The sequence below is a fragment of the Periophthalmus magnuspinnatus genome, chromosome 24, assembly GCF_009829125.3.
Source record: "Periophthalmus magnuspinnatus isolate fPerMag1 chromosome 24, fPerMag1.2.pri, whole genome shotgun sequence".
In the NCBI taxonomy this organism is placed as follows: Eukaryota; Metazoa; Chordata; class Actinopteri; order Gobiiformes; family Gobiidae; genus Periophthalmus; species Periophthalmus magnuspinnatus.
This window is the reverse complement of record NC_047149.1, coordinates 12183709-12209835: the sequence shown is the minus strand read 5'-3', so window position 1 is coordinate 12209835 and position 26127 is coordinate 12183709. Positions and strand designations below refer to the sequence as shown.

Sequence of the window (26127 nt, the reverse complement as noted above, 5' to 3'; positions counted from 1 at the left end):
TTGTTTTGTGTTATTGCAGCTGTAGTGTCGCAAACAACTGAATAATACATATGCAAAATGTAGTGTAGGTTTTTATGGGGAAAATATGTTTGGGAAAAATTCTCCAACAGGGACAGGGCTTTTAGGTGGAGAGAATAGATATGACCACTCATCATACAGAATAAAAGCAGGCTCCAGAATATCATGAAGGCCTCTTCCAAAATCATTGGACTCCCTGTAAAATCTCTCTCCTCCTGTGAGCAACAAATCCTGAGGAGAAGCACCAAGATCCCAGACACCCCATGTTCCCAGAATTTATTTGGCTCCTGTCTGGACGTCATCTGCAGTATCCAAGATGCAAGTCACAGAGGAGGAAGGGCACCTTTGTGCTTTTTCCCTCCTCAATCAGACTGCCCAGACACAGAACCGCTTGACTCTTCCCTCCTGATCCTGACCCATCCTCCTGTTCACTTCTGACTGATTCACAATGCAAACATGAATATGGTTTAAAAATAAGTGCTTTAATCTACCCTATAAAGCAGTGTTCTTTTAGTGTAACTAGGATTCTAGTACTACAACTACGCTTAAAGTAACGTTCTGGCTCTTTTGTTGTACTTGCTTTTAACATTTATGTGCCTTCTCCTCCATAACCAAAACATAAGGTAATGGAAGTAAAGAATATACAGTGGACTACAAAAATTTGACGAAAAATGGGGTTGTGAACGTTGTCAACTTTCCTTGTAAGCAGTAGTTGATAGTAGTGGGTTACGTAGTATGATCAATTACGCAATTAGCAGTAGTAGTAGTATAGTAGCAGAAGTATTTAGACCTGTGACAATAATTAATATATTGAGTTTTCATTCAAAATATGATTGAAAGAACTTTTGAAATAGCTTTTTTTTGCAATAGTGGGGAACTTATTGTGATGTTTACTTTCACATTGTACAGGGTTGAAAAAATGACTGCTAGCTAACTTGTTCAGTTTTTTTTACTTACTTTACTTTACTAGATTATCCTGTTTTGGGGTTATTGTGTCAGTGGCATCTGGTATTTTCCATATTATTGTTTATCGTGATATTTTCTGCAGCACTATAACGCATATCAAATTGTGTTATTGTGACAGGCCTAGTAATAAAAGTAGAGGTAAAATCAGTAGTAGCATAGTTGACTACAAGGGATACTACTTGTATTTTAGAATAACTATATGGATTGTCAGAAGTTCATTGATGTGTGTACCCTGTGCCATTGGCCATCTCGGCGACATTTTCCTTTTGCCTCTGCAGCAGCATGGAGCAGATGTTGTACTGGCTCTCCAGCAGCAGGAACGTGTCCAGATTACAGCAAAGCGCACTGAGCACCCTGCACACAAAAATATACACAAATACATACAAAACACAGGAAATGCAAATATGTTAAGAAGACATCTGGGTAGAGGAGATAGTGTAGTAGCGCTTTCAAAATAAAAACGTATTGTAGGAACAAAGCAGACATAACTTCATTTGCTTTCCCGATTTCCCTAGGCCTTTTTGAGTGTGTCTGGACTCAAGTGCTGGATCAGTCAACACTTTTTTTCTCCAAATGCCAGCCGTAGCCAATTGGAGGCTTTGTTAAGAAGGAGCCCTTGGGAGAAGCTTCATGGTTCATTTTCCGTAGCTGGTAATGACACTGAACTTAAGCAGGCTGTTAATCTGCTACAGCCTTTAGAGACACAAGAGAACGCGGTCGAAAGATACAGATTTTTTTTTTTTTTTTTTTTACCCCCGCTGGTATAAAATAATCAAAGTACACCAATTAAAATACAATGCATGTAAATGAACCAACAAACCATGAAAAGATACAAGATTTCTTAGATAACCTTCACATAATGCTGTTGTGATGAGCCCATTCTGTTAGGATTGGTCAAGGCTACCCTGAATTCAAACATAGTAAGTTAAGAATTACTCAAGTCAACAGCAAGTCAAGTCAATACAAAGTGAATTGGAGCCAGAGTCGATGGACCCAGAAGCACGCCCATGCTCATTTCTTATTTGGAACACGGCGGCTAGGAGATTAGGTATGTCCATTTATACAGTCTACTATTAATAATGGCTATTGGGGAGGGGGGTGGGTTACTGGAGATCCCAATAAGCTTAAGGCATTATCCAAGTTATCTCAAAGAAAAAAGTCAGTTAACAGTAGGGTTAGGGTTAGAACACATTTATTAATATTCATTTAGTCACCTCTCGACCTACAATCTTCTGTCACTCTGTCACTTCGTACAGTTTTAACTTCAGTCTAGCAAAAAAACTTTACATCTTTTTGCCAACTACTATTTAAAGTGGAACCATAAACTGTAAATACAAATAAACATAGCTAAACTGCTAGCCACTGCGTTCCAAATAAGAAGTGAGCATGGATGCGCTTCTGGCTGCGTCAACCCTGCTCCAATTCACATTAAATTGGAAAATTGTCACCCCTCTCTGTGTAACTGAGCAGTGAAATTCGTCATTTTGGTCATAAAATGTTTGCATTAACCCATTCTGGCTAAACCAGCATTTTTTGACACTTTTAGACCCTAAAGCTGCTAACTAACTCAGCTTATATTACAAAAAATGACAATGAACAGTGGAAAATGCAACAACTTACATAGTTATTGGAAAAAAAAGTTGATTTAGTCTCTAACAACAGCATAGTATATCAGCCTATACATTTGGCTTCGTTTGACCTGAAAACATTTAATGAAAAGACAACAAAAGACATCTAATAGATACATAATTCCATTTTCAGAGATAAATCAAGTAAACACATTCCCAGAGCTTCTGGATAATAGGGTTTATGTAACTGCTTTGTTCAACACCCAACAATTCAACTTTTTGAGCACATTCATTTGAACACAGTTTCCACAAAAAAAGCATTAAGATAAAATAAATGTCAAGCTTATTATGTTGTTAGTTTCACAAAATGCCATTTCCATTTCACATTCACTGCGAGCATGTCGAGTGAATGTGAGCAGAATATGGGATAGATTCCCTGAGATGATGGTTGGTATGGGCGGTACGAGCGGGGCCATTGTGGTAAACAGCTGTTGGATTTGCCGGTGTGTTGGGCAGTGACTGGGAGCGGTTTGACTGACGTGTTCTCTCTGTGCTTCTGACAGCAGCGCCGCGAGAGGCTGAGAGGCTGTCAGGCTCTGTGACCTCCGGAGCCTCAAACACACACTACCAGGATGGCCGCACTTTATCAGTCAGATACGGCCTTAGTATTAAGTGGAGCAAGACTTGGCTGTCTACATGACTCTGTTAAGTACAGACAACCATATTAGTTCTTATTTCTACAATAAATAAAGAGAGATGTGTAGTACTTAGTAGCACTTATATTTATTTGAGTGACTTTTTAAAGAAATTCTTTTCACAATACTCTTCTAGAAGCATGTTTTTTTACTTCTACTTAGCAGTAGTATAATTTTTTCAATTATATTTTATTGAAGTAACAGTACTTACTTGAGTAAAAGTTTTGGTTACTCCTCCCCGTAAGTCTACAAGTGACAAAATCTTCATGTTGAAATTTGCGTTTCTGGCCCCCCTTCAGATATGATTTTGTTTTCCTCTGGGTGTTATGTCCAGTGAGACTGATTCATTAAAGGGGCACTATGGAACTTTTCTGGTGGAGTGTCTGCCACCTGTTTCTCTACATGGAGAGAAGCGGACTTGCTTTACTTGGAATGTTCCACATTTATCTTACCTATCTTATCTTATTATCTAGTTTTTTTTTTTTTATTAGAGCAACTTTTTCAAGCTTAAAAATACTTTGAGAAGCATACATTCTTGAACTGGCTTGCCTATACACAGATCTGACCTGTTACTTGGCCTAGGAGCTCACCTACTTCTCTCTGAGCATGTAGAGTTTAATAACACATATGGAGAATTATTCTAGGCAAAGAATACCATCTCTATGGAGACAAGCACGTGGCAGAACATCCACACGAAAAGTTACATAGTGCACATTTAAAGGGGATTGTTTTCTAAAGGGAGATGCATCTACAGTTGCCAGCTATAGATTATTACCATTGGTATAAAACCGAATCAGGAAATAGGATGGGTATAGTTATTTGATAAACTTCTTGAAAAATCACAAACCAATAAAAAATATATAGTGATGAGTGTAACGTCTTACAATTGATGTATGTGCTGTACTTAAAGGGAAAGTGTAAAAATGACCACAATCCGAAGTATAGGAGAAATGATGGAGCTGCCGTTGTCATGACAACAAAGAGGCTTTTTAACAATAAGGGGAGCGGACTGTGGATTTTAGCTCTCTAGAGATCAGCGGGGAGGAAAGAGCGACTTATATTGTAAAGGTTTCTGCATAAGGAACATTGTTGCTTGACGATGGCACATGTGTTCACGTCTACTACAAGCAGGAAGGATATTATTAACAGGCGTGTACAGGTAAAGGCTCTGATCTTTCACTGAGTATAAGTATTTAAATTTTTCTTCTTGGAAATATATTACTGCTTGCTAAGTGACTTTTACCATTGAATAAAAACAAACAACAGTGATACGAGGCAGCCTTGTGGAGAAAACAAATGACCTGCCTGGATCGGCCATGTTTTATTCATCATGTGCTATTTGTGACATATCAACAGCTGAGCAAATTAACCTGCAGCCCAGGTCCCCTCCAGTCAGTGGAAAGGTGAAGATGAGAATTCAAGCCATCAAAAGACAAAACAGAAGTAGATCTCTGAAGAATTTGGACAATTTGTATAACACTGTATTTTGATGTTGATGTAGCCAAATGCATATAGCAGCTGAATAAAAAAAACAAAAAAAAACATAAATAAAATATAGTAGATTCTGTCATATCTCTAACTGTCAATGGTCAGATGGATATTAATGGAGAGGTCTACAGCTGGTCCTGTGTCTGTTAAAGCATACATTTTGGAGCAGAGTTCTGACTTTAAAAGAAAAACATTAACCTTTGTTTTGTGAATATGACATGGATTAAAAGTCTGTATTGTTCAGGAAAATAACTTCTAAAAGCAATTTGATTTAGTAAGGCAAAATAAATTAAAATCTGAAATGATTAATCAATATGAGGAGTATTGTGATTTTTTTTTTGTCATCACCCAGTCCTAATAGAAATACTCACTCTCACTCACTGAGCTGAGAAGCACCCTTCTCTAATGCATTGCTCACTGACTGTAACACATATCTTTTGTATATAACATATGATGATATCTTGCAATGGTTTACCCATGTTGGCAGACAGCATCAAGCCCGATCCAATTGATTAATCTGGGGCCAGCACTGTGACATTGCCTCTAAATGGCATGCACAGGACAGAATAAATGAAGCTGGTAAATAGTAAACTGCTCCTTCAGCAAATACTGTAGAATACGGCGACCAGGCAGAGTGGTAATAGACTGGCTCTACTCGCTGACAGAGACACACATTTTAAGCCTCTGAGACCTACAAGTCAATTCAAAAGTAGCCACCAAAGCATCAGCAGCACAAGGATAAAGAAGACATGCAGCGGATGTGACAGGCTCTAAGAGAAACTTATGGTCTTAAATAGAGTCGCTCTCGTGCTGCAGTCAAAATCTCACTGGAGTAGCCACACTTTTAGCCTTGAAGGGAAACAGTTACACTAAAGCAATATTATTCACACTACGCATTTTAATCAAATCTAACTGCCATTTATGCAAATGTATGTTATAATAGATCAATATAAATATTTAGTTGGATTTATGGACAAAAAATAAGTATTTGAATTATTAAAAAATAAAAATGTAGAGCACAGAGCACAACATTTGAGAGGTCTGTACACTGCAGGTCAGATACTCTACAGTCTGCTAAGGGAGCCCTAGCCCTTTTCATGACCATGGAAATTAATCTTGAAGAAAAAAAGTAACATAAAATATTGGTGTGCGTATAGCTTTAAACTTAACTCCCTAAGAATCTCTGTGTCTAAAATCAATAAAGATCAAATTACACATGACTTGGATTTATATTGTGCTTTACAAGTTTAAACGCTTCTCCAAGAACAATAGTAGGACACTATTCATTTCCTCTCCCCATTCTGTAGTCATAGTTACTATTCTAGCTACAGAAGCTTTGTGCTGATTTATAGAAACATGGCTGCTAATCTGCAACAACGGTCTCTCCGGCACACACCAAATTCACTGTAGCTCCAATCAATACATTGTAATTCTAACTACAGCTCTGACCCTATAACCTTAATCCACCCTTTCCATATAGGTCAAATTCAAGTAAAAATAAAAAAATAACTCGTATTATGAAGGAGTGCGAATAAAGGTGACAATATATTCAGACATATACGTGCACAAAGCCCAGCTTATCCACAGAAATCTTTTCATCAGCTTTTCAATGGTGGGTAATCAAAGTCTAAAGAACTATGTCAAACTGCCATTGCTGGGGGCTTACGAGTGCCAGTGCGTGTGTGGTTTGTGCAGTGGCCAGGTGCTAATCTCTTGTGTGTGCTTTCCGCTGGTGTGCTTGTGTGCTTGTGTGCTTGTGTGCTTGTGTGCTTGTGTGCTTGTGAACTTGCGAGCTGGTGTGCTTGTGTGCTAGTATACCTCTGCGCTGGTGTGCTGGTGTGCTTGTGTACTGACATGCTTGTGTGCTGGTGTGCTTGTGAGCTAGTGAGCTAGTCAGCTAGTGAGCTAGTGTGCTGGTGTGCTTGTTTGGAGGTGTGCTGGTGTGCTTGTGAGCTGGTGTACTGGTGTGCTTGTGAGCTGATGTGCTTGTGAGCTGGTGTACTGGTGTGCTGGCGTGCTTGTGAGCTAGTGTGTTGGTATGCTGGTGTGCTGGTGTGTTGGTGTGCAGGAGTGTTGGTGTACTTATGAACTGGTGTGTTGGTGTGCAGGAGTGCTGGTGTACTTGTGAGTTGGTGTGTTGGTGTGCAGGAGTGCTGGTGTACTTGTGAACTGGTGTGTTGGTGTGCTGTGTGCTGGTGTGTTGGTGTGCTGTGTGCTAGTGTGTTGGTATGCTGGTGTGCTGGTGTGTTGGTGTGCAGGAGTGCTGGTGTACTTGTGAACTGGTGTGTTGGTGTGTTGGTGTGCTGTGTGCTAGTGTGTTGGTATGCTGGTGTGCTGGTGTGTTGGTGTGCAGGAGTGCTGGTGTACTTGTGAGTTGGTGTGTTGGTGTGCTGGTGTGCAGGAGTGCTGGTGTACTTGTGAACTGGTGTGTTGGTGTGCAGGAGTGCTGGTGTACTTGTGAACTGGTGTGTTGGTGTGCAGGAGTGCTGGTGTACTTGTGAACTGGTGTGTTGGTGTGCTGTGTGCTGGTGTGTTGGTGAGCCTCACCTCAGGCCAAACGTGTGAGATTGCTCAAAATGGAACAGCGAGTGTATCTTGGCATCTGAATTCACAGCAATCAGCCTGTCAATCAGATCCTGCAGAGCAAAAAAATAAGTTGTGAAGAGGATTGCAGTGGCTCAGGTGCAAAACCGTTGTCATTAAGATTATGGCGGAAATACACATTACCTACAGTGCGTTGGCTTCATGTATGGATTTGTGAAAGGATATAAAAAGTCTGCATGTAAGTAGGGAGTGAATGTAAAGTGCAAACATGTCCTCTAGTGGTTTGAATAGGCACTACAGTGGTGTATTAAGCAACACAAAGTGCTGTAGACTCACTGGGATGGATGTAGGCACCTCTCTCAACGTGTATTCATCCATGTTGGCTAGAGTTTGATGTCCTAGCAGTTCCCACACAGACTGGGAAGAGGAAAGGAGGTTGACCAAAGATAGGAATGACTAGGGAGAAAGAACACAATAACACATAAACCAATTTGCACCTATAAATTATAGAAGGACTCAACACTTTAAACATTATGACCACTGAAACCAATAAGTAGGTAATTTGTGAATATGGTAACAAAGCAGAAGCAATCCATACACACTAAAAAGATTCTGTCAACTTATTTACATATACGTTTTTCTTATAATATTATGTCTTACTCTTTCTTTCTTTCTTTCTTTCTTTCTGAGGAAACTGTTTTTGAGAGAGCTACATATTATAACAAACACAGAATGAATGGATTCCACCTATTACGGATGTTAATGTGTTCTCTAGATGAAAAAGACCATTGATATACAGAGCCAAGCAACAAAACTGCAAAAAAATGATGTTACTGCAAGCTGCAAATAGGCTTTCATGGATTTGAATAAGGATAGTGCATCAAAGGAATATAGCATAAAGGTGCATTTTACATTATAGCAACTTTCATTTACTAGTTGAAAGCTAAGTACAACAAAGTGTTCATGGTTAATAATACACATTTGCTATGCATTTTAAAACGTATTCTTTCATCTTTTTCTGGTTGTTTGATGTATTAGACAAGCTTCTCAACTCTTTTTCATGTGTTTAAAATTAAAAGTTAAGCAACAGTTTTTTTATGGTACGACTCAGGATCTTGTGAAAAAGCATACTTGGAATGTGTCATTCAATAGAGACTATAGCCTGTACAGCTGAAGTTTGGTTGTTCATATTCACATGCCTCCTTCACTGAGAGAGAACAGACTTGGCTCCTGTCTGATGCCAATATGGCACACTATGCCTCTCTACAGCTTCAAATAAATATATGCAAACTAGAGTAGTGTTCCAGCCTGTAAATATCTTTGAGTCTCCGCGCTAGTTTAACTTTTACTCTGACTCTGCTGTTAAATTTTCACATAAATTAAAAATGAGCATTGAAGCACTGTAAAACTTGGTTATCCGAGTATCTGATGACATAGTTCAAGAACATTTGTGGGTTTCCTTTTTGCTAGAGGGGCTTCCAACAATCACATGACCACAATTTAAAATTTTATGTGTGTGTGTGTGTGTGTGTGTGGGGGGGGGGGGGGGGGGGGGGGGTGTGGGGGTGTGTGTGTGGGGGTGTGTGTGTGTGTGTGTCGGAACTACCTTATCGTAACATAAAACATTACAAGCACAAACTGAAATGCCCTCTTAACTCTTAACAAATGCAATCATAAATAATCACTATAGTAAACCACTGGGAATATTAGCTTTTATTATTGGCAGTTGTTACAGCAGCAGCAGTGAGGGCTGTAGACACAGACACAGAACAGGTTTAAATTTTACCTTCAGGCAGCTTCGGTCAATAGGATCCATAGGGGTTGGTTTTGGACGAACCACCCTTACATCTTCATTCCCACATTCCAGGACTGACCATAACTCAATCACCAAAGCCTTAATAAAACCTGAAAAAGTCAAATATTAACACAATTGAACCAAAAAAATGTAAAACAGAACATATTAGTATCAAAAGTGTTTTTTCACCTGAGCTGCTCAGAGCCACGACACCAGGAGCAGTCGCTGCAATCTGTGTCACCATCACCCCATAGCCAAACTTTTCACATCGACTCACCTATAAAAATTATAAAAAACAACTTCAGACTGACAGTGATGATCTGTGACAATGGTAGAAACAGGAGACCATTTTAAGGACAGGAGTGCAACTTTGCTGAATTCACATGCATATACAGACTAGACCACTGCTGGCATAACTTATTACAACTCCAAACAATAGAAACTATTTTGCAAACTGATTTTGAGCGCTTCTAAACACTTCATTAATTACCAATACACCTAAAAATAGGCAAAATATAATTACATTCAATAATTTAAGTGAAGTACTAAACTCGGGGTAGCAATTATGGCAGTGCACAAACAATGGAAGCAAATTAGGCCCAGAGGGAATTAGCCAAGGTCTGCAAAGGCTGGCTATGTACATGTCTGCAATATAAATCAAGATAGTGTACCCTCTGTGCAAGCCAAAAGCAAGGTGAGAGACCAAAAATCAAACTGTCCTCAGATGTTACAAAAGTTTAGTGAACACATTTGTCAATTAAACCTGTGTTTACAAGTCAACAATAGATAGTCTACAGTTTCAACAACAGCCTTCTGCAAAAATAAAATTTGGCCACTGATGCTATCACCGATGACTAAAGCCAACCTTGTGCCAAAGTGAATTCCTGCTGGGCATCCATAAATGTGATAAAATAGTACCACTAAACCGCGTCTGTATATCTGCTATAAAACTGCATTGGACTTTCAGTGAAACTTATCTGGGGTGAGACAACATAATTTAAAATGCTTCAAGGGTTGCACCATATTTCCTTCTTCCTTCTCCAGTAGTAGGAAGAGAGAAAACAAATGACTGCAGTAGTGCCTCCTTCATAATTTTCACGAAAGATCATGGTTTGATCTGTATGCAAAATTAAAATATCTTAATATGCATTTGTTGTCTGTACACTTTTTATGCATTGAATATATCACATCTTTTCATAATACTGCTTCGTGAAATTGTGTGCAATCATTTTACATATCAGACATAAGTGCTGTGCTTCCAGATAGCCTTCACACGATTTAGTACCTGCAGCTTTTTGGTAAAGCGAGAGAACATGTATCCAACACACTCATTGATGGCTCCAGTCTGCTGCAGAAGTAGAAGACCTTTAGGAGTCACTGCAAAGTTCAGCAGGCTGTCCAAGATGGTCTCCTCCCACATAAGCCTGTCCCAAACGGAGGGAAAAACATGACATAACTTGGTGCTTACAACCATGGCTTTAATGGTCAAATAGTGCAATGTTCTTATGAGAATAAACAGCAGGAGTTAATATAAATAGATAATTTTATTTTGCCCTTCATTTAAGTTCTGTCTTCTGACTTCTACTGATTGTCTCGGAGCTGCTCTCATCTCTTTACGGCAAATTGTACTCATTATAACCTCCATAGATGTAGAGAAAAGATATATTATTATGGCCTTTATCTTTCACAAAGGACTTCAAACATCAACTACACATTTTTTTTTAAATATATAGTTGTAACTGTCAACTATATATTTGTACTAGAGATTAATCATGGTGTCAACATAGCACAAAGGTAATCATTTTGTACCTGGCAATCATTGGCCACACTCATGGAACTTTAAGTAATTTAAATACATCTATAGAATACTATAGAATTTGCATGTGTTTATATTTCAAAACTAAAAGTATGTATGTTTACTGACTACGATTGTGTACAGAAGTAATAGATATAAATCTTTTCTTTAGTCTCATGAAGACAGCCTTACGTGTTTTCACAATCACTGTTCAATCCTTGATTGGTTCCGGGTGCTGGTGTCTGAAGCCCTTCCCTGATCTGAAGTAAAAAAAATAATAATAATAAAATTATAATAATAATGATAATAATACACAATAAACAATAAACACATGTGCACTATATGCAACTTTAATTTATGTTATAGTTATCATGGGTGCACAGAGGTCAAAGCTAGGAAGGATACAACACTAATCACTGATTATTTTAGTGTAAGTGGGAAAAAAAATAAAAAATGAAAAGAGTATGGTTGAGTGAAAATCTTTTCGTCCTTCTAGATAATTAATAACAGCCCACTTACTGCCAAGATATTAGCCCTTCTCATCATCTATAAAGCTCAGTCGTGTGTAATGCAGAAGTGTAGTCACCTGTCTCCAAGATGTGGCCAGAGCTTTGTGCAAGCCGTAGGGTCGGAGCTCCTGCAGACCCTCACAGGTGTTGTACATCTGTCTACACACAAATATGAAGGCGCCACATAAAGAATAGGACACCTCAGGGTCACTCAGCCCAGGGATCTGTTTATTCAGCAGCTTCAAAGTGAACTGAACAATGACATGTGCCGCAGAGGTCCTGCAAAAGAAGAAGCAGGCTTTTTGAGTTTATATAATACAATTCAAACGTTAAGCATTAAATTAAACAGGGTCTCACCTCTGACTGTGGGATATCATTAGATCTTTCTTGTGTAGGAAGAGATCTAATCCTTTGTTGGTGTTGGCGATTCGAGCCAAAACATCAGCAATGAGTGTTAAAGTCGCTGGAGGAGACTTTAATTTTGTCTGTGAAGCATGGAAAAGGAAAAATAAACATCTTCAAATTAAAACCACATAGGAAACAGAACTGGACCTGCATAAAAACTAAACCAACAAAAACTATTTGTTATGAGTGCATGAGAGTTATCATTTTATAATAATCTAAAAATAGCATAATGTAATAAGTGAGGTGTAAGTGTGTCTGACCTTGTGTCCACTGAGCAGTGCTAGAACAGGTGCCAGTAGAGTCTCTATCACTGGGCTCATGTGTAGGCAGTCTGCAGCACACTCTGTCCTTTCACACAGCCTCCACAGCACTTCCATCACCAGACCACTGGGAGACAACATGTCTGAGAACAAGCAAACTATTGACGTTATACATAAGTACTACTCATGTTATACTACAAAGCAAGACCATCAACTACAGGAAACCTTAACATGCATTTGCAAAGGGAACTCATAGTAGTCAATGTGAAAAGGGTATTTTATTTTTATATATAAAGAAAGCATTCAAAAAGAGGATTGATAATTACTATTACTTTATGTTTTTCCTTCCAAATACATTAGCTTAAAATTATAAATAAATAAAATTGATATATACAGCACTTTTCAAGACACCAAAAGCTCTTTGCATGCATTATTCATTCATTCTAGTCAGTTGTTGTAACCTAATATTGTAGCCAAAGCTGCCCTGTAATTGACTGATAAAAATTAGGCTGCCAATCTGTGACATTGGCCCCTCTGATCACCACCAACACTCACGCACGTACACCACATTAATAAATAAGATGTTACGTCCAGAAAGTTACTCTTACCATTACTTATGTTTGAGTAGTAGTTTCTGCTAAATACTTTAATTTGCTGAGTAATATTATTTTATTATTTTTATGTAACTACTTTTACTTGAGTACAATTTTTGGCTACTTTAACCATCTCTGTTGAGAATGGACATGTTTGTCAGACTGGACAGCATTGATACACTAACCACACCAGAACAGCATTGTAATACCACAATCACATAATAATGAAAAGCATTAGCAGTAGTAGCACAAGACTTGTTCGAAGACAAAACATGACTCAGTACAAGGTTAGTGATAAAAGATATGCTGTGAGGACAGTTTCTACTGCTCATAGGGAGGGTCACGGCGCTCTCTCAATACTCAGTCTGTACAAAAGCCCAATAAGAGGGAGTGCCCACTGTTGACCTCACCTGAGTGTGAGACATCCCTGTGAGACGCCTTTGGGTGTTGGTACATGATGTTAATGAGGATGACAAGCAGCTCCGTCAGAGTGACTGGATCTGAAACATAGCAATTATAATTAACTAATCAGACAGCTTATTAAAGTTCAAAAGTTTTATTTATATTGTGTGTGTGCTCTTTTTTTTGACCATCTTGTGACCGATATGGATGCAAAGCTTACAGATGTTCTACTCCTATTTGGACAATTGTGCATTCTAGATCTCAGGGAAATATAAAGGTAGAAAAGGGTAGAAAGATAAGTCCCTCTTAAATCTTTATACCAGTCAGTCACTTACAGCCATAGAAGACTCATGCATGGAGACAGTGTGTTTGTTATGTAAGTTTACAGCGTATGTGATTATTATGTGGTGTGTCTCAAGGCACTGCACTAAAAGGGAGGAGTGGTGCTGATAATGAGACATTCCATAGTGAGATTGTGATAATAAAAACTGAGATTTTGCTGTCAGTGACGGAGAGACAACCTTGGAAACAAGCTATAATTGTCTATTTGTCTTTAAAATGACTACCATTTAAAATCCTTTAGTGTATATTGATATAGTAGACTTTGCGAAGTAGATATGCATCAATTAGTCATAAACTTTATGTCTAGGCATGCATGAAGATCTGAATGGCATACGTTGTTCAATAAACTATACTTTACCTTTATACTTGTGTACTTTAACTGGGAAGAGCCTTCTCCCATTGGTGTATATCAGCAGCATCCCCAGTACGGACAGTGAGTGCACAAAGAGGGCATATTCAAGCTCTGTTTCAGTGTAGAAGCTTATCTGACCTGAGAATAGGAATAAAGTTATTGAGAAAACATGATAAAATGATAGATAAATGCTCCTTGATCCAGTGTTTGTCGAGTTGTCCAAAGTAGAATTTCTCATCTGGTTCATTGTCCAACACCTCAAATCAAAAGCAGTCTCCTGCCATTGTTATCTACTTGCTATGTCCCAACTGTGCTGGGTGGAGGTCCATTTAGAATCTAAAAAGGATCTAAATTTTAGATCCTTTGATCCTTGTGCTGATTTAACAGGGTTCTGTTCTATATTATTACTGGAAGATTATTGTTGCTATGTAATAAGTGCGGTAATAAATTGGAGCAAGTATTAATTTCATGGACATAAACAAGACAGACTTTAGATCAGTGTCTTTTAACACAAAATAAATTGTCAAATTCCTTCCTCCAAAGTCTGGAGTCTAGTTCAATGTGGTTTGAAGTGGCTTTTACTGACATAAGATTAGAAAAAATCACTGACTGATCTCAACTGAACCCAGATTGCGATTCAATTGCCCATCCCTAGCTTCAGGTCTTGCTTCTGTTGCATATTGTTTATTAAAGATTTGAAATCTGATCAGTCAACATCTCTGAAGAAGATTTCCACTTCTGGTGTGTTGAATGGTAACTCAAACAACTCAATTTGCTGGTTGCATGTCAGCTTGGATCTTTTGTGGTGTTAATTTGTGTGTTACTGGAGCTGGGTTGCCCATTGAGTTTTTTGAAGATAGGCCACTTAAGTTCTCTAAAAGGGCTCTCCTAACAAATTCTGTCCCAGGGTTCAATTGAAGCACTTAGTGAATTTTGACTGGATGCAGTGATTCATTTTTGTGTTGAGGAGCTGGTAAAGGTTCCTCACAGCACCAGAGACAGGTGTAAGACTAGTCATCTCTTCAGAGAACCTCTGGAAACCTACCATGCCACTGTTTGAATGAACCATAACAAATCACTTCAATCTGACTGAAGAAATACTCACCAGCTTTCTGTTGATCATTTGACTCTTTTTTTCCTTCCTTGCAATTTTCACAGGATTCTTTGTAATATATACACTCCTGCAGTGCCACCATAATCTGAAAAACAACAAATCTTGGATGAGAGAAGTGTGACTCGTTTGGGCAGAAGGTTGGTCATCATAATTCTAGGATAATCCACTCAACAAAATTCAGTGAAATGCTGTTGATTAAACAATCCTTTTTAAATGGCAGACAACTTACTAAGTCTAAAAGTCTCCATATCAATGTATATTAAAGTCTGCTAGCACGTTCACAGTGGCCTCAAACTGGAGAGTAGCAAAGAATATGAAAAGTGAAGGTAGTCTTAAAATTATTCCAAGCTAACACAGAGGAATGGCGTACCGGCTTCCTGCGCTTTGCCCAAGGTGTCAACAATATTAAACTTGCTGTAAACCTTGATCTTCACGATGAAAGATTGATTTAGAGCACTTTTTGATCTTAACTTGGTAGAATTATTGGTGGTTTACTTTGAGGAAAACTTTGCAAAGATGTACAAAGCTGAGGAGTTCAGGTTATTGATTATTGAATGAATCACTCACCAAAGACTTGTATTTTTTCTCAAGAAGTCTGAGAACCACAGTCCTGCTGTAGTGCCCATGCTGAGAGGCAGAAAGAGTGAAGGCAAGACAGAAAATAGTTTAGTAACATCTGAGTTATCTACAGATGACAAGGTAAAAGTACAAAACAGACATACCATCCACTTTTTGAACCAAGTGGCTTTAATATCTAGTAAGGCTAAGAGATGCAAAGGTTCCAGAAGTTTTACTGATCTCGGTGAAGAAGCACTGTCAGAATGAAATGCCAACAAGGAGAAAGTGCTCTCAATGACTTCCTCCATGTACCTGCAATGAAAAATCAACAGTAAATCAGCAGGGGAAACATACAATATTACCAAATACAAATAACACAACACCTGAACTGCGGTATAGTAGGTAACAAACAAATAAGTACAGGAACTCACTTCTCAGGATGACGAATCCAAAATGTGGTTACTTCTTTTTGAAAATCATTCATTAATCGAATCTAAATAAAAAGGGACAGAACAATTGGAAATTATTTGTTTCAATGAAAAAACTATAAAACTATGATTTTGTTCTACCTGTTTTACAAGTCGACTGATTTCAGGCCTGTTTATGTCAATGCCACTGGAGTGGAGTGGGACCTTCAGAGAATGAAAACTGGATTCCACAGTTTGAGCTGTAACAAGATAATCACTTTTTTTTTTACACGTTCTAACATTCTAAGCATTATTGTGAATGAAATTTAAGCTGGTAAAATTAACATAATACATCACAATCTTCTGTCTTACCTAAGCTAGTGTAGATCTCTCTGGTGACATTCAGAGGTGATGAGGAAAAGCTTTTGGCAAAAAACTGTAGTACGTGATCCTACAGAAATATACATAAATACAGTATTACTACAATGAGACTTGAGAGTACAAGGGGAACCATATAGCTAGTGAACAACGCAGACAGACTCACACTGAGGTCTGGCTCAGTCAGGGCTGCACACAGGTTTCTGCGCAGACTGCTCCAGCTCTCGCAGCTCAGGACATCTGATGGTGGAGCAGAGCAAAGAGCCTGAAGAGCTTCCCATCGCACCTGAGAGGAGAAACATGTTCAGATTACATATGTGCTCACTTTATTACAAATGAAGGCACTGCGGTAAATCAACTTGAACCTCTTTGGGTTTGCTTGAATCAAGGTTTTCAGTCAATGCTTGCAGCTGCTCTTGTCTGATAAACGCATAACTCTGAAAGCAAAATCCAAAAATTATAGAAAGAACAATACATTTCAGGCCCAATAATTATAATTATTATTATCATTACATATATGATAACATGTGAGTTGTAGTTGATCAAATAATTAACATCTATGACACATTGTAGATGCTAGAACTAACTACTGAAGCTTTGAATTGTGCCATTTATTTATTGTTGGCTGCACTTTTTACTATATGTTTCATTTAAAAAATGTTTAATGGGATTCTCCTGCTTTAGGTGTAATTATGAGCATCATAAAGTAGTTTCAATATTATTGTTTATTGTGATATTTTTTGTGATATAGCAATACTGTACAAACATTTTTTAGACTTGACAAGCCTAGTTAGAGGCTATGGAGGTCAACAGTGACAACCCGCCCCTGGTTCCAGAAATAAATTTCCCATTAATTTTTCTCAAAGACTAAAAATAAAAATACATGTATTAATAAGCTTGAAATCTTGTTCAGGGTTAACATGGTAACTAATGACCACAGGATCTATAATTTTATTTAAAATCTGTTTCTAAAATTGTATAAACCGTTTGGCCAAATCTTGTGTTTTAAATGTGCTTTTTAGACTTAAAACAATTGCGTTATGGACATTAGTTACCACGTGGCTGATTGGCCTTGTTTTTGTTGTTGTTTGTTTGAGGAGATAACAGCATTGCTGGCTTAAAGGTCACAAGAATCCATTTAATATACTGTAGGACCTTTAAGCTTATTAAGGTCACAGAGTGCAGCATATGCACCATCATAAAACAATATACCAATCGCTGTTCTTCTTACAGCACCACATTAGTTCTGATAATAAATAAATTAGAATGAGTCACTGGCTCCACAGTTGCATGTGGTCTGACCTGGTTGAAGGAGGAGTCACTGTCAGAGCAGTCGTTGTACTGAGTGTTAGACTGTGTGTGCTGTGCCTCTCTGTGCATCTCCTCCTTCCTCAGCTGGTCTTCTTCAAATTTACTGATTAAAGATTCCACCACAGGAACCATGGTGTTCTTCAGGGCTTGCATCATTTGTTGGTACCTAAAACCACACATATTCAGTAGTATTGTTAAGGTTGTTTCTTTTAAGTGCTCCTTTAATAAAGTACTCACATTAATCCAGCTGTAAATAACAACTTACTCTGCTGACTCCCTTGTTTTTCGAGTGACAGAGTGGACCACCGTGTCCTGACCCGATCCTACAGCATGTTGTCCATCTCCTTTGGTTAAGTTCTTAATCTCCTCCTCCACCACAGTCCCCAGTGAAGTCTCCATGTACTGGCGTAGGTACTTTACAAACTCATAACTAACAAAATAAACGCACAGGAATGAAATCATATACAATGTAATACTTGTGGTGCATAAAAGGTGAATATTTTTTACTTGTGGAAGTTTTTATCAGTCTCCTCCAGATGAAGAAGGACCTCCTCGGCACATTCGGTTGATGGTGCATTGGAAATTCGGTCATTGATGCTCTGGAGGAGTTGTTTGAGGAGAGACTGCAGCTGCAGCTCATCTTCAGGTGTCAATTGAGACATTTCTACAACAAGTTCTTAAAATACAAGATATGAACTGAATCAAAAATTGCTTACTATTAGATGTTGGATTATGTAACTGTTCATTTGTTTGGGAATACTCTGCAGATCCACAATGTTAGCTGATCTGCTAGAAGAAATCTGTACCAACCTTAACCCTTTGTTGTTAAAAAGAATCTTAACAAGAGAGTAGTGCAGAGTAAATTACAAAATAAATCTATGATGTCTTAAATGTCCTACTTAACTGCGACCTAAATGATGATATTTAATTCAATGAAACGCTACAGACGATATTTATACAATTGATACTGTGCATTTTTCAATAACCATACCTAGTAAAGCATCTATCCGTATAAAATAGCCAGTGTAGCGTTCTGGTGCTAAGGCTAACTTGCTGCAGAAATACAATAGATTTTAATCCCAACACATGCAGCATTTGCCTTACCAAATGAGCAGATCTTAAATTATAAACTCGATGTATTGGTGGTGTTAAGATCCCATCTGAAACAGGTTTATCTCATGTTAAATTTCATTTTGACAGAACGACATCAGTTCGATAGCTGCGTCTCTATGGAAACGTGAACCGCGGAGGATTCTGGGTTCTACTGAAGCTTTCAGGGATAGTCAAAAATAACAGGCTTACCAACACAATCGTGCGAAAAAAAAGTGCTAAAATGTTGGAGAATTTTGGAAATAGTAGAACTAGAGTTGCTTTACTGTTTTATACGTATTTGAAACACATAATCAAGAAGAAGACACGTCTCATATGTTTTGTACATGGTAATTGTGCCAGTAACAATAATTACAGTTATAATCCAATAATTGAATAAAAAACAATTATAAAAAAATAAAAAGAAAACAAAATAATAAATCCACAGAGGACAATAAATACGACTTCACATTAAAAAAAAAAAAAAACGTTTTTATTCCCTATTTATAATGAAATCATGCGTTTCTCCTAGTGTTTATGAATGCACCACTTCGACAGCCGTACTCACGTGACGCTCAATGTTTTGGTCCCTCTTCCTTATCTCCTCATGAATCGAAGAGGCGCTTTTCTGCTTAAAAATACACGGTTTACGTTTATCATAATTAGTACACAGTTATATCCGTTTGTTTCCGTTGTATATCAGTGTACATTCTTTTAAACTGCATTGCCTATGGTTTGAAAACATTGTTACAGGAGGATCTTGACTGAATTTAGCATGGCTGCAGTGGACAGCTTCAGTTTGTTGTACAGAGAAATTGCTCGATCTTGTAGTTTTTATTATGAGACCCTCGCTTTGGTGGGTGTTTTGTACACGGCCAGCAAGGCGGTCGCTTTGTTGAGAAACTGCTGCTCGCTTGTCAGAGTGCATTTTCTCCCCAGGATTTTTACCAACAAAAAGCTAAGCCACAGATTTGGGGATTGGGCTGTTATTTATGGTAAGGATCAATGCTTCAGGTTATCCAGCTGTATAGTCTTGTGTGGTAAAAGCATTAGCCTATATTAGCATAAACAACTGTGTTTGTTATTTGTACTATGCGGTATTTTGATATTTAAGTATACTTTAAATTAATTCTGATTATAGATAACAACTTTTACAACCAGTACAGAAAAACAAAATGTAGACATGTTAAAATTGTTGTATTTAAATGTGTCCTGAATGTCTTATGTTTTATCTATTTCAGACAGTGCAGCGCCTGTGGCTTTAGCTTATGCTGAGGAGCTGGCCCGTCAGGGGGTCAGTATAATCTTCATTACTGTGGACCCCAACGCTGCTAGAGACACGGCTGCATTCCTGCCTCAAGCATATGGAGTGGAAACAGTTGTTATCCTTGCTGACTTTTCCAAAGACCAGTCTGCTCTCAAAGTCATCCAAGAGGTTATTAGGGACAAAGATATTGGTTTTCTGGTGAACTGTGTGGAAGAGGCATTGACTCAGCCCCAAAACCTGATGGAAGTGAACGAGGAGAGCCTGATGGGAGCAGTGAATAAGAATACTACAGTGATGACATTAATGACCCGCTTAGTGCTGCCTGGGATGCTGCAGCGGAGTAGAGGAGCTGTGGTCAATATAACAACAGGAGCCTGCTGTAAACCTCTGCCTGGGAGAGTCATGCTCACTGCCTCTATGGTGAGACAGAGGCTCAATGCCTGTGTTTTGTATAATTTTCCTTTGAAGAGGCTATCTGTTCGTTAAGCAGTTGGAAATCTCTTGCTAGTGGGAGGAGTGTGAACTTACAAGCTTAAATTTAGTGGTTGGGTAAGGAAAGGCAAGAAAGTAAGCAGACAAAGGTTACTAATCTCTGTGAAAAATGATATTGATCAGATAGTGATATTATTTAATAAATAATGTATTATGCAATATGATGCATGCCATTATTATTTCAGGGTTACTTGGACCATTTTTCTCGAGCTCTATATCTTGAGTACAGCAGCAAAGGAATATTTATCCAGAGTCTGACACCTTTCCAGGTCGGTTGATTTTGAATTAATTTAAATTTTTAGGTTAACTATTTATAATCTGTAAATGCTATAATTTGTTATAATATTTTTGTTTTCAGATTGCCTCAACCAGACGAAACCTAAAAGAGGGCTTGTTTGTACCAAAACCACAAGTTTATGCCCAGCACGCCATTTCTACTCTGGGTGTGTCCAACTGGACAACTGGCTACTGGCCCCATACTCTGCAGGTTTAAAGCTGTTGTAACACACTTAAAATAGAATACTATATTTGTAGTTTACTAAGTTGTTTCCTCTTGTTTTGATTCAGTACGGCCTGATCACGTGTATCCCAGACTGGATATGGATTCTTGGATCACGGCTGTTCATCAGTTAATGAGAAGAACAGAGGACAAAGCACAAACTTATTATGATGCACTAAACATTCATTATTATGTATTAATATGACTTGTTTTTCTGACCATGGATTTTAGGGTTTATTCTTTAAAGGAACTATATTACACTATTTTCTGATCTATGTTTATGTTAATGTATGTTAATAATGTTGTTTCCTTATCAACTTGCCTGGAGATGTGTTTTGTTTCATTAACACGTTTAACACAGAAACTCTGCATATTTAGGCTGTGTTCTTTTCGCTTTGTTCCACCTTGTGATGCCATGTAGTAATATATGAATGCTCCATTGTGGTTTTAAAGTCCAGACATCTTCCCTAGAATAATCTGGATAATTTCACCCCTCAGGCAGTTGTTAACTTGAAAACTACAGCTTCATGATGTCACAAGGAGGAATAGAGCATTTTGAGCTTTGGAGATATAGACAGCCTAATAATGAAGGGTTTCTCAAACATGTGTGAATGAAACAAAACACAACTCATGGTATGTTTTCATGGAGGTAACAACATAACATGGCTTAAAGCTGACAAGAGTCAATTTTGTGTAATACAGAACCATTAAATATTCTGTATTCTTTTAATTTGTGAGAAAATTCCCATTTAACTAATGTTTAAGGCTATAAACCTGATAATGCACTCCACTATATAATAATATTGTTTGATTATAATAATAAAGATATTTTAAGTGAAAAATTGTTTTTTGTTATGTAGTGAGTTTTGCAAAAAATGTATTACAGATGAAAATATAGTTTTATGTAACTTCATATCAATATTTATTTAGATGTCAAGATACCAAAACTTTCTTTAGCACAATAACCACAACTGTTTATCCTGACTTGTGTTTGTCCACCCATGATATCAAAGGTTGAGTTGGACTAGTGTGCTGAAGGCCACTGTGTTTCTGCTGTTCCATCTAAACTCAGAGCAGTGTAAATGATTGACGTGCCTGACCACTATCACCTGCAGTCTGCAGGGGTTATCCGGTGTGTGCTCCTCTGCTCTCTATGCCATAGAACATTTGGAAAGACACCAACCTCCTTAAGACCAAGCACACCTGTATTTTCTACTAAAACTCAACAAATGCCATATAAAATGCAAACATAATTGTTTATTGTATCATTGGCATGTGAATTGAAGACTGTCAGGAAGTGGAAGAATTGTTTAGCAAAAGTTTAAATGTAAAATAGGCATATCATAAATTAATAATACATTAGAAAAAAGAAACACAATTTATAAAAAATAAGGCTTTGGCAGTTAATCGAACTGAGATCCAATGTTTTCAAAACCTCAATGATACACCTGAGGCTGTAGCTAATCCTGTGTCAGTAGTATGTGAGCTGGAGCAAGGTTCAGACTGTTTTTTGTGTTAAATGGCAATAGTACTGATGTACAGCCTGTCGTACATGTGTTCATGAAATTAAGATAGAAAACTATTTCATTCATTTTTAACAAGATAAATTAAAAGTGAATAGAACATTATGATCATGCGTTTGTTATGTTGACCAGCCTTACAAACTACCCCCACAGAGGTGGCAGATTACTGAAGAAGCCCATATGATATCCTATCATACTTTTGTGTCCAAACTTAAATTAAACTTCATAACTCCCTCTATGGCGTGGCCATTCATTGTTCCTCCAAAAGCCAGTTAGAACTAGAAGTGCAGATTTGTGTTTCTGCTGGAGCAGTGTCCTTCAACAGATGTGACGTTAGAGAAACAATGAGCACTTGAGAGCTGCTTGTGCATTTGGTCTGTGCATCCTCCCAAGACACTTCACTTTTTCATCGAAATACTTTCACTGGTGAGTGACTGTCAAATTCATTTATGTGTATTGTATAATTAGAGTTTTAGGAGATGTGCTTTCACAGATGATGTTTTAAAAGTGCCCTATGTAACTTTTCTGCTGAAGGGTCTGCCACCTGCTTGTCTCTTTGCGTGAAATATTCCACAGTATGACATTAAACATCTATCTCCAAAGATACAAACAGATGTAATAGGCCAAGTTACAGGCTATGTTTTTAAGGTATATTTCAGCAAGATAAACACCAGCAACTGAATACATGCACGGCAGATAAGTCTCATGCTATACTGTGGAACATTTCAAGGAGAGGAAACAAGCAGATTGCAGACCCCCCACAAAAAAATGACATTGTGGACCTTTAAGTGGATCTAATCAACTCAGTATGTATGTATTTACCATGTTGGTGTAAGCCATGGAAAGTTGCACATTTTAAGCCAATTTAAAACAATGAATGCATTTTCTACTTATGTTTCCCAATATTTTTTAGCTGTCATGCCAGAAACCAAATGTATCGCTTTTACACCAAGGTTAAGGGCCTGGTTTTGCAGTAGATAACTTGATGTTTTGGAGACTTGAAATCAGCAGCTGTGCCTTCCTCTATCTGCAAATCCGCAACTAAGCAAAAACGATCCATGTTGGCCTTGTGTCCTCAGTGTGCACGAGTGAACATGGGCTTGTACTTTTACACAGTTGGAAAGTAACTACATACTGTATCACTAGTAATGCAGTATATTTTTTACATGAATGGGTATATCTATATGAACAATACTTAACATAGGCTAATAGTTAATATAGGCTATCTCACATGCAGGGGATTTATGTCAGTGTCAATGAATATTTGTAATCTTGCAGTAGTACAAGGCTGTTAGAATAGATTGCGAATAGGCAGGTGTGTAGAAGTTCACATTTGAAGTAAGAGAAATCAGTGACATATTTTGATATACAATGACATAATATATTAATGTGTTTATGATTTCTGGTTAATAGGACGACCACTGACACAAAATGGGGGACTGGGATCTTTTGGGCCGTCTGTTGGACAAAGTGCAAACTCATTCCACAGTCATTGGAAAAGTCTGGCTCACAGTTCTATTTGTGTTTCGCATCCTGGTCCTCAACACTGCAGCAGACAGGGTACAGTAGGATCATTCCCATAATATCTATCACTTTAAATGTTTACTGACCATGTTTTTATGTCTTGCTTTGGTCCAGGTTTGGGGTGATGAGCAGTCAGACTTTATATGCAACACGCAGCAGCCCGGTTGTGAGAACGTGTGCTACGATTTGGCCTTCCCCATCTCTCACGTGCGATTCTGGGTGCTACAGATCATCGCGGTGGCCACTCCCAAACTGCTCTACCTTGGATATGTTCTTCATGTCATTCACGCTGAGAAAAAGGTAAATTATAAGAATTTACTTACTGGATCCAGTGTATCTTTACATGATGCTACAACAGCCAAAAACAATCAGTTGTAAAGGCTAATGAAAAGTATATTTTCAAAGGTAACTTATCTGAGTAACTACTAGTTGAACTGCTAATGGCAGAATTATTCACTCACTGTTTTCAATCATCCAATAAAAAGAGGTTACAATTTGACTCTTGGTAAGTCCTTTGGGAAACTTCCACTATATGTAACTTTTCTGGTGGATGGTCCGTTACATATACGTCTTTATGAAGATGTTATTGCTTTGCCTGGAATGTTCAACAATATAGCATTACACCTACATACCTTGCTATTCTAGTTGCATCATAGTTTAGTTTAGTTAAGTCTTTATTTGAAAAAACAATGTACAAAGACATTAAGCTCAGAGATGTTCTGCACCAGATTATAGCTACGTAAATGTCTATTTTCCATTTGCAGTCCCTGATTTACAGAAATAAATTATACAATGCAATTACATTCAGTCACTAATATCAGCAATTCACACTGTCCACTCTCTGACCCACACACATTTACACAATACTAATATTCCTTCTTGTCTTGAATAATAATAGACATCCTCAGAAGCCGAAACATGCCAAAGCAAAGACATTTCACCAACAAATTGTCAGTCTAAAAGAAAAAAAACAACAGATGTAATGTTATTTACTACAGTTAAATGCTATACATTCCAGGTGAAGCAGCAACATCTCCATGGTGACAAGTAGATGGCCGACACTCCACCTGCATCGAGTTCATACTCACATCACCTGTGTTATTATTTGCCCTAATTTGTGCCAATTTGTGTAATATTTCTTTATCCAATCATAAGAAGAAGATGAAAAAGCAGATCGAGTTTGACGACCAGGACTACAAGCTCCCAAAGTACACCAAGAGCAGCGGGAAAGTCAGCATCCGTGGACGACTCTTACACAGCTACATCTTCCACCTCATCGCTAAGATCCTGCTGGAGGCTCTGTTCATCGTGGGACAATACCTACTCTATGGCCTTCGTCTGGAAATGCGCTACCAATGCGTCCAATGGCCCTGCCCGCACAAAGTCGACTGCTTTGTGTCCAGACCTACAGAGAAATCCGTCCTCATCTGGTTCATGCTCGTAGCGGCACTGGTATCTCTAGCGCTGTGTTTGATAGAGTTGTTTTATATGTTCTTTAAAGCGGTGAAGGAGTGCATTTCCAGAAGGCAGGACTACACGGTGACCCCAGTGACCCCACCGCTAAAGGCCTACAAAAGCCACGATGAGATGATCCAAAACTGTGTCAATCTGGACTTGGAGATACAGGGTAGAAAGATGGCATCAGGAGGAGCAGTGAATGACGTGGCCAAAAATGCAGAGAATAACAAAATAGGGCAGGTTTTTATATAGAGCAGGGGTTTTAAACTGAGATAGTTCATTAAAACATAGTTCACTTAATTGGATTTAAGCTTAAATACAAATCGTGTTTAGTTTTTCCTAGGTTGACATTTAGGTTCATCTTCCTGGTTTGACGTGGGCCTAAGTTACACAATAGTTATAATTTGACAACTAAGAATGTGTTCTTTGCTGTTTTGTCATTTATTTTTGTTTGGAGCCCATGAGAAATTGTCCAATGATCATTGTGTGGAGGGGAGGGGGTTGAAACCAGCTTTTGCAAACAGAGCCTAGTCCCATGCTAGAGCTGCAATAACAATGTAAAGCTAGTGTAAGCCTACTATTTTGTTTTTGGTTCAATAAAGACTATTTTAACTAATCATTCTTTGTCATGTAATGTTGATTGACACAGCCTATTCAAAGTCTATCATTACTTAACTATGATTCATTTGCATTAGGATAATCCATAAAAATCCTGGCCATACATTTTCTTTTCATTTTCGTACCCAGAAAACCTTTTCCCTAATATAGGCATTTT

The 26127-nt window shown here is 38.0% G+C and overlaps 3 protein-coding genes across 3 annotated transcripts in view; 2 read left to right on the top strand and 1 right to left on the bottom strand.

The window, feature by feature from the left end:
- The window catches only part of tbc1d32 (TBC1 domain family, member 32), a 47048-nt gene extending 28312 nt beyond the window's left edge, over positions 1 to 18736 (bottom strand). Inside the window, exons 1-24 of the mRNA XM_055232325.1 lie at positions 18605 to 18736; positions 18008 to 18176; positions 17766 to 17930; positions 17492 to 17666; positions 16555 to 16626; positions 16356 to 16475; positions 16184 to 16262; positions 15974 to 16071; positions 15836 to 15897; positions 15569 to 15716; positions 15414 to 15473; positions 14838 to 14931; positions 13739 to 13870; positions 13047 to 13136; positions 12044 to 12186; positions 11736 to 11863; positions 11456 to 11657; positions 11062 to 11129; positions 10360 to 10498; positions 9264 to 9351; positions 9066 to 9184; positions 7616 to 7735; positions 7283 to 7371; positions 1216 to 1338 (exon numbers count right to left, since the gene is read on the bottom strand). Of these exons, the coding sequence (XP_055088300.1) occupies positions 1216 to 1338; positions 7283 to 7371; positions 7616 to 7735; positions 9066 to 9184; positions 9264 to 9351; positions 10360 to 10498; positions 11062 to 11129; positions 11456 to 11657; positions 11736 to 11863; positions 12044 to 12186; positions 13047 to 13136; positions 13739 to 13870; positions 14838 to 14931; positions 15414 to 15473; positions 15569 to 15716; positions 15836 to 15897; positions 15974 to 16071; positions 16184 to 16262; positions 16356 to 16475; positions 16555 to 16626; positions 17492 to 17666; positions 17766 to 17930; positions 18008 to 18162 (2669 nt within the window). The 5' untranslated portion in view covers positions 18163 to 18176; positions 18605 to 18736. The remainder of the gene's footprint in view (positions 1 to 1215; positions 1339 to 7282; positions 7372 to 7615; positions 7736 to 9065; positions 9185 to 9263; positions 9352 to 10359; positions 10499 to 11061; positions 11130 to 11455; positions 11658 to 11735; positions 11864 to 12043; positions 12187 to 13046; positions 13137 to 13738; positions 13871 to 14837; positions 14932 to 15413; positions 15474 to 15568; positions 15717 to 15835; positions 15898 to 15973; positions 16072 to 16183; positions 16263 to 16355; positions 16476 to 16554; positions 16627 to 17491; positions 17667 to 17765; positions 17931 to 18007; positions 18177 to 18604) is intronic.
- A 531-nt stretch (positions 18737 to 19267) lies between these two features.
- hsdl1 (hydroxysteroid dehydrogenase like 1) lies at positions 19268 to 21048 on the top strand. Its single transcript, XM_033990872.2, has 5 exons — positions 19268 to 19584; positions 19831 to 20276; positions 20534 to 20617; positions 20707 to 20835; positions 20916 to 21048. Exons 1-5 carry the CDS (start codon positions 19365 to 19367, stop codon positions 20979 to 20981), a joined length of 945 nt encoding a protein of 314 aa, XP_033846763.1. The 5' UTR covers positions 19268 to 19364; the 3' UTR covers positions 20982 to 21048.
- A 2733-nt stretch (positions 21049 to 23781) lies between these two features.
- On the top strand, positions 23782 to 25604 carry LOC117392773 (gap junction Cx32.7 protein-like). Its single transcript, XM_055232162.1, has 3 exons — positions 23782 to 23930; positions 24009 to 24194; positions 25053 to 25604. Exons 1-3 carry the CDS (start codon positions 23802 to 23804, stop codon positions 25602 to 25604), a joined length of 867 nt encoding a protein of 288 aa, XP_055088137.1. The 5' UTR covers positions 23782 to 23801.
- Positions 25605 to 26127: the final 523 nt, after the last annotated feature.